Source organism: Alligator sinensis, unplaced genomic scaffold (genome assembly GCF_000455745.1).
Source record: "Alligator sinensis unplaced genomic scaffold, ASM45574v1 scaffold766_1, whole genome shotgun sequence".
Taxonomy (NCBI): domain Eukaryota; kingdom Metazoa; phylum Chordata; order Crocodylia; family Alligatoridae; genus Alligator; species Alligator sinensis.
This window is the reverse complement of record NW_005842390.1, coordinates 944,702-953,361: the sequence shown is the minus strand read 5'-3', so window position 1 is coordinate 953,361 and position 8,660 is coordinate 944,702. Positions and strand designations below refer to the sequence as shown.

Here is an 8,660-nt window from a genome sequence, read left to right as displayed (position 1 = left end):
CTTTCCCTAAAGAGGATTTGCTAGAGGTGGGGATTTTTTTCTGCTGTGAAGTAATTCTGCTAAGTATAATGGAACTGGTGCTGTCATCTTCAAGACTTGGGTTTGTCAGTGAATTGACGGCTGTCTTCTTTTTCTTTGCATTGTCTGGCACTGGGAAGGGCTTTGTTTTTCTTTTTTTAGTCCAATCTTGTTCCAGGTCTACAATTATCTATGTAATAAATAAAAAAAAATACTTCCATTCAAAATTATATCAAATTTAAGTTACTGATAGATATCTGCCTCTGAAATTCAACTCCACACCAGGGAAAAGGGAACTTTTTATGCTGTCTTTCTTCTCTTCCTCAAAACGGGGAATTAAAAAAAGGCAGTGGGGAAGCCGATCCAGGATCAGCCAGGCCAGGACTGAATTGTTGGACAGAAAAGCAATTTAATGCCTTCAAGTTCTAAACCTGGAGAAGTTCCTCACAATTACTGTTACTAAACAAGTGTTCAACTCTTAAAGTACTGTCCTACTATGAGAGTTAGGATAGGTATGTAGCTACCTTATTTGAAATAATTTTTAAAAAGTGTTTCTATAGAAGACAAATACATTCTGTGCCACCTTCCTCTGCATAGCTGCTCTGTTTTTTAAAATGAAATGTTATACCTACCTTCCCACACAGTCATTAACTGCTAACATTATTCAACATTTGTAATGAATAAGACCCCTGTAAAGCATAGTGAATGATTCATTCTGTCTAAAGAACTTTTAGTATTGCACGTGAAGAAAGCCTTCGACTGGGTCTAGTAGAAATATCTGAGGCAGCACCATGGAACTGGAGAAAGCAGTCTTGGCTAAAAGCTGAGAAGTTAGATAAAATGCATCTTAATGCATTCAAGAATGGGCAAGAAGTTACTATATGACTAGCAACCATTTCCAGGAAGTAATTTCAAAAAAGAGGTGTACCAGAAAAATGGAGGAAAAATACTTTATTTATTCACATGCCACATGCATCTTCCCAAATTAGCCATCTCAAACTGTGATGTGCGTCTTAAGGGATGAATGTGCCAGGACGGGGGCAGAGGGACACTGGTCTGGTACCAGGGGGCTATGCTTGGCATTGGCTCAGCCACAGTTAAACCATTCGGCTGCATAGAGCACAGAGAGGAGCCAAGTCACTTCTCTTCTTGCTGCTCAACCAACACAGCTATGACCACTCATACATGCTGCTAAATTAGCAGCAACTGCTAACCTAGCAACAGGGAGACAGGGAATGATGATGATTATGGGACTGCATGCCTGCTCCGTGCAGCTGGAGGGCTCAGCCCTCCTTTAACCATGGCCGGGAGAATCCAGAAAAATCTTTTCTTTTTTCCTTCTGCCTTTCCAAAACAAAATGTGTGTCTTATTTGGTGGCATGTGGTATGCAAAGAAACATGGTAATTTATCACTAGTTTTAACAAAGCCAAGCAGTATGATTCTATCAACTACCACTCCAGAAGCCCATTTCCTATCCTTAATAAAATAATGGAACAAATATTTAAAAAATAAATCTGTGCAAGGTAACTGAACTAATGACAACATACAGAATGGGTTAATCACGAACAAATCTTTCTAGATGAGCCTCACTGCTTTTTCATGTTTAAGCAGTCATGCAAAATTAGTAAATGAAGGGACAAATCACATCTAGATTTTAGAAGAATTTTAAAATATGGAAAATTAATACAGTTTCTAGTCCTTGCATATAATAGGGAAATAAACAGGCCTATCAAGAAGGAAGAGGAAGATAATTGTTAGTTCTGAATATTATACCATTAAGGCAATTACTGGAATAGTGTTTCTAGTACTGGTTTTCACACATTTTATTCAAACTGAAAAGGATTTAGAGAAGAGCAACAGCATGATCATAGAGAAATAAAATCTGTTTTACCAGGACAGACTAAAATAAGTCTCAACTACTTTACTTATTGAATGAAAGATTAAGCAACAACCTGACTATGGATTATAGTTAGCTAGAGGGAAAAAGTAGCTTATTTTAGGAGACCTGTGATCTAGCCAAGGCATAAAGCAAACTTGAACTGAGGAAATTTGGTAGAACAACAGGCTGCATACTTCTCCCTATTGGATAACTACTTCGCTGAGGGTGTGAAAAGACATCACCATTTGAAGCATTTAAAGTGGCTTTGAAGCGCTTCAAAAGGAAACTGTACAGATGTACGTGCCCTTTGAAGCACTCCCAAAAGAGCCAAAGCACTCCAAAATAACACCTGAGGAATGATGTACTATTAAGAAACACTTAGCTGCTGCTTACATTTGTACATTCTCCAGAGCAGCGTTTCCCAACCTATTTTTGCCCAGTGGCACACCTAAATTAAAAAAGCACCGTGGCATACCAGATGCGGAGCATGGGTGGGATGCTGACAGGCCAGTGGCACACTGTTAGGAAATGCTGCTCCAGAGCCTGACAAGGAATCCCTGTATCCCCCCAGAGCTCCTAAACCACTCAGCATTCTAGTTCAGCTGCCTTTTCTTTTGCATTACTTTCACTTGTGTTCGAAACACTTCGATTTAATCACCAGTAGAATTCTTATTTTGAAAAATGTAAATGAAACCTATTGTAGGGCATACATTAAACTTTTGAGATACCTTTTTCTCTTCAGCATTTTCCTGTTTCCTAGTTGTTACCTCCATTTCTAGTGGTGATGCACTGCAAGAATCATTGTTCTTTAAGTTAATACTGGATACACTTGCTTTAGATCCTGTAGGAGAGATCCCAAAAGGGATTCTCTTTAGATATACTCTCTCTTCTTTAGAGAGACCGAATTTCTTTCTTAGCTCAAGGTATTGTTTCCGATGTGGTTCCTTTTTGCAAGTGTTTTGAACAGTCTTTTCTGATGAACAAACCTTCTCACTCTGGATCTGAAATACATAAATAGTGACACAATCACTAATCATTATAAGCTTCTGACCATTAAAATGCTGAAATCTGTTTTTAAAAGTGTTCACTAACCTAGAAACGTTCAACTTATTTTGAGGAATAATATTTTAGCATTTGATTTTTGTTGCTGTGTTTCATGTATGAATTTGAAAAAGATGTATAGGTTAAGGTACTTGTAATTTATGGACAACAGTATAGAATCACAAGTATACTAAAAAAGCAGAATGAGCTGCAAAGTAGCCACTTATCCCATAGCTCTGAAAATGCCAAGAAACAGAGGAATAGAAAGATAACAGGCAATACTATTTACAGCACTGATCTCCTGGATCAGAATGTGTTCAAATGCCACTAACAGTCCTCAGTACATAATTCTGCTGCAACCCAAAGTAATTTCTAACCATTGAGGCCTCTCATGCATCAATATACTAAAACCCGTATGAGAACATGCGCACTTATGTATCATATCAAAGCGGAAATGAAAGGAAGAAAAGAAGCAAGCCACACATCTGGTGCATTATCTGGTCTTCCCAGCTGCTACAGGAATTGAGAAAACTCACATAAGGGCAACACAAAGCAGACAGGAAAAATAAAATAAGCGTTTCAGTTACATCTAGGATCGGGAGATGTAATGAACTAAAATGACAGTCTGTAACCTGTTGTTGTGATTTAAACTATGTGCAAAATGCTAAGTATGCCTGACTTGCATATGTGCTTGATTGCAAGTAAGGAAGACAAGAGCCAAGATAAGGCTGGGGGGAAAAAATATAAAGGGGAATGAGTGGCTCAACCTTTCCTGGCCTGCATTCCACAAAATAATTGACAGCCTGATTTCAATTAACTTTTTAAGCATCTTTTCAAGTATAAAGAATTGTAGGACTGAGTCACAGAATAATTTTCTGGCAGTTTTACAGGTTATGTTTCAGAAAAAATAATATGTGTGCAGTGTAGGTTGGGAAAGGTTACTGTTAACAAACCAACTTTTGGAGGTTCCCCACCATCCTGCTCCAAACTCATATTCCCAAGGGAATATATCTTTCTCCCTCACATCCTTTTATAACCCTGGACTGGGAAGGGACTAATAAGTGTCCTCTCTTCCTCCTTCATCTGGCTTACACGCATACAGGACCCAGCACTTCCTTGTTTTCCAATCAGTATTAGGTTCTTGCCTCTGATTCCACCAGCCTCCCGTTCCGGAGCTGTTTCCATGTGGCTGAGAAGGGCTCTTATCTCCACTGACCAGTCAATCCAGGGCCCTGCAATGGAGGGAAGGGCTGACAGCTACACACTACAGCTCCCCCAAACCTGAGAATTACCTCATGTCTCCTTTGCTTCCCCGTAACCCCTACACATTCTTCAGAATCACAAGCCGCAGGCTGGGAAACCTAGTCAAAAATAGCTAAGAATGAAAATACTGTACTAACCAGGAGCCCATTTCTCATGAGCAAAGGAATGATAAGCATCATCTACGTCTCTTCCCCCCAGCCAAGTCCTTGGCTGTTCTTCTTTCAAATGTGACAGTTGGTGGGACTGTGATGTCATAAGTGACTCACACTCATAAAACAAACTTAACCTTAGTTCAGTACTTAGCCTGTCTCAGAATGACACGATAATTGCTATTATGCATCTTGTCCTTATCCCAACCTTTGGTTCTCAACTTTTTTTGTACCAGGACCCATTTGTAATGATCAGTGGTCAGTCCCAACCCTGTGCCCCTCACCCCCAGGCCCCAGTCCCCTCCATGTGTGGGGAAGGGGGGGCCCAAGCAGCCCCTCGCAGGCTGAAACTCTGCCAGTCTGCAAGAGAAAAACCACAGCTTCTCATGTTTTTCTCCTTTAGAGGAAAATCCACTTTTAAAGTTTGTTCGCAACCCTTTCATATATTCTTGCGACCTACTTTTGGGTCGCAACCCACGGGTTGAGAAACACTGTAGCCTGTCCTTAATTCATACCTCTTTATTTTCCTCCCCATATCTGACCTTTACCTTTTAACAGCTTTGTGTTGCATGGAGAGATTATGGACATCCTCAACTAAGGCATCAGTGTCAAGTACAGTTTAACCAAAGCTCTAACAAACAGAAGGCTTCCCTACATTTTCATTTTTAAAAACTCAGACTCTTCCTCTTCTTCCCTTTCCTTTCCTGCTTTGCTCATTTGCATAGCGCAGTCTTTTTTAGTTTTGGTAAAATTTTGGTAAGAACCACAGTGTTAGACTTAAAATTGTGGGAAGCAATACATCTGTTTACAGGAAAATTTGATTTGCACAAGGCTGGCTTCATTCAAATAGAATCAGGATTGTAGAAGTAATTTGGCATAAACAGACATGGGCAAATTTTATGGTAGAAAATTACCTTCTGTTCTTCGCTGGAATCACAATGCTGCTTAGGGTGAGCTACAACAGTAGTTGCTGCAGAGCTATCCTTCTCTTTGCTGCCACTGCTCAGATTTTCATCTGTCACCACTTTTAGAATAGGATTTAGGTCACTTGAAATGCTTTCTGTTGTGGGCAAAGCCTCAGTCTGGTTTACAGAAGCACTAGGCTGATTAACATTTGGTGTTGCAAGAAGCGTGGTTGCAGTTTTGGGGCTGTTTTTTAAGTTAGATGGTGGAACAGATTCTGTATTTAGACATGTTTTGGGATCCTTTGGAGCAATTACAATTCCTTTACTTTTTGACAACACTAAATTTACCACTTTATTGGTTATTTTATCAACTGTGTTTGAGTCAATCAACTGGGTTGCCTCCTTTCTAAACTGAGCATCAGTAGCGGGGGTGACAGTGTCAACTTGGGCTGACAGAACATCAGACCCTCTTTTGGTCAGCAAATAGACTTTGCCATTGTACATCACCAGAGCATTATCTTTAATGGGAGTAATTTTTGTCTGGCTTCCGCTAGAGCTAGTAGAACATGTTGGTAAAATATTTGCAGAGTTAATTCCTACATTCTTCATATTTGCCAAGGTTTTCAAGATCTTTGATGCCATGTTATTTGACGACTTTACTGGAACAAGACAAGGTGCTGCTGACTTTGGACTTTCTTGCACAACCCATTTCATTGGAGGCTGCTGGGGTGGTTGGCCATTCGAAGTTACCACTCCTGGAACAGAACTGTTTACTGTTGTTTGTGCAGTTGTGAGGATTAATGGTTTTGATACTTCTGTGACAGGTTTTGGGCAAATGGCAGGCAAACGCTTGGGCACGACAGTTTTTACTGTATTTACTGGTGATACATAAATAACGGTTGGTGTTTTTGTGGCTTCAGTTGCTCCAGAGGCATTTGTACTTGTAGCTGCCAGTATTTTCTGCTGTATCGCAGGTGGCAAAGAAGAAGCCGGCACAGATTTAACTTCTGCATCAGCTGGTATCTGTAGGTGATGTCCAGAGGGCAGTACTGGAGACTTCACTGTCACTGGAAGATTTCTTGAATTTACAAACATATATGCTGTTTTACTTTGGTTAGATGAAGCTGGTGCGGCAACATTTTGCAAAGGTACTCTATCAACTGGGACAGAATTACTCTGGTTAGCTGAAGCTGGGATGGTAATATTTTGCAAAGATAGTTTATCAGTTGGAACAGAATTACTCTGGTTAGATGAAGCTGGGATGGTCATATTTTGCAAAGATAGTCTATCAGTTGGAACAGAATTACTCAGGTTAGATGAAGCTGGGATGGTCATATTTTGCAAAGATAGTCTATCAGTTGGAACAGAATTACTCAGGTTAGATGAAGCTGGGATGGTCATATTTTGCAAAGATAGTCTATCAGTTGGAACAGAATTACTCAGGTTAGATGAAGCTGGGATGGTCATATTTTGCAAAGATAGTCTATCAGTTGGAACAGAATTATTCTGATTAGATGAAGCCGGCACTGCAGTATTTTGCAAAGATAGTTTATCAACAGAAATAGAATTGTTCTGGCTAGATGAAGCTAACACAGCAGTATTTTGCAAAGATAATCTATCCACTGAAACAGAAATACTCTGGTTAGGTGAAGCTGATACAGCTGTATTTTGCAAAGATGATCTATCCATCGAAACTGTATTATTCTGGTTAGGTGAAGCTGATACAGCTATATTTTGCAAAGACAGTCTATCAACTAAAACAGGATTACTTTGAATGATAGGAACAGTTTTTGTAGTTAAGCTCTCTTTCTCAGAAGTCACTTTAAGATTTTCCTGTTTATCCAGTGCCCTTGTAAGAATAATCTTTCCAGGATTAGTTGTCTGAAAAACAGGTATCTTGACAGTTGAAGGTGTGGGAGTATTGGCAACCGGTCTCTTAAAAGTAACATGAAGTGGCTGTGGTATATTCGCTCTAGCAGGATCAGGTCTGACTGTAGACGGAAGAATTGGCACAAAATTCCCAGAGGATTTAGAAATTGGAAGCAACTTCAGAAGGTTTATTCCATCTGGCCCAGTCGTCTGAACTACTCGGTACATACAGCCTGCAATGCTTAATAAAAAAGAAAAGAAAAGAGAAGAAGAGTGTAATATAAATGATCAGCGCACAGATACGTCAATTAATACCATATTTACTGGAATACAAGACGAGGCTTTTTTTCCACCTGAATGGCATGAGGAAAAAAAGCCCCTTTGTCTTATAATTGCATATAACAAACTCTCACTAAATACATTGTCTATAGTTAAACTGCTGCCAAAAGCAGGGTGTGCTCAGCAAAGGAAACCAACTATGAAGTTGATTAAATGCAACCAACAGTGAACATGACTGTAAAACACGTGGCCCACATTGGGCAAACATGCTGATGGGAACCTACCACAAGAATAGGTTATCTCCTCCGAGTAAAACGTATGGTAGTGCCCATTGAGTGCAGTCCTCCATAGTGCCAACTTTTTCTAGTCTTGGTGAGCCATAACATTCACCCAGAATCCCTCTGTCATCCCTTCTCTCAGCCTGGTGCATAGGTTTAGTGTGGCCCTGCCCTCCCCACTTGAGGTGAAGATGGAAGCTGCCCTGTGCCTCATCTGGATATGTATTTTTGGAGCATCCCACAACTAATGACAAGAACACCCAGTTCCAGTCATGAGCAGGGGATAATTAGCACATGGGGTGGGTGTCTGTATACACTGAACAGTGCTGACTTACAGGATTACTGTGGCTTGATATGCTGGGGCCCAGCCCAATGAACAATGTGGTAAATCACGAGCCTTTGGCTTTGGACTAATATCAAGCACGGTTTGTACTACACATTAGTAGGTGCAAAAGTGCTGCTCAAAAGTGTGTTTATGTTGTACCTGTGCTAAAGCTTGCAGCAGTTTCCAACAAAGGTAACATGCATCAATTCTGGATGAACTAAGTGCATAGGTTATATGCAAATTGCTACAGCTATGTTTGATTTCACGGTTACTGTTTTCAAGTTTGCTTCTCACTTCCATGTGCGCAGGGAGAGTGGGGTCTGACAATAACGAGAGGGGGAGCGGCTCTCAGGGGAAAAAATTGGGGGGAGACAGAGAGCAAAAGGCTACCTGACCCCCTGATTTATTTTCCCTGCCATGGCAGTGGGAGGGGACAAATTCAAGGCAAGCCTCCAATAATCAGATTCCATACCTGGAAAATGATAACAAATTTATACATTTTCCATATATAGAATCTAATTGTCATGACACACAGTCCCCAGGGATGGCTGTGATGCCCCTAGGGCACCCTGACGGCACCTTCCAGTCTTTCCTGCCACACCTTGTTGGTAAAAATAATGAGTAGGGAGGCTGCTGATGCGTTTCTGTGGCCA

At 40.5% G+C, this 8,660-nt stretch overlaps 1 protein-coding gene across 1 annotated transcript in view; it reads right to left on the bottom strand.

Annotated features, from left to right (window-relative positions):
• Positions 1-8,660, bottom strand: part of LRIF1 (ligand dependent nuclear receptor interacting factor 1) — a 10,728-nt gene that overhangs the window by 757 nt on the left and 1,311 nt on the right. Inside the window, exons 2-4 of the mRNA XM_025211154.1 lie at positions 5,266-7,366; positions 2,627-2,899; positions 1-208 (exon numbers count right to left, since the gene is read on the bottom strand). The exon at positions 1-208 is cut by the window's left edge and continues 757 nt beyond it. Of these exons, the coding sequence (XP_025066939.1) occupies positions 1-208; positions 2,627-2,899; positions 5,266-7,366 (2,582 nt within the window). The remainder of the gene's footprint in view (positions 209-2,626; positions 2,900-5,265; positions 7,367-8,660) is intronic.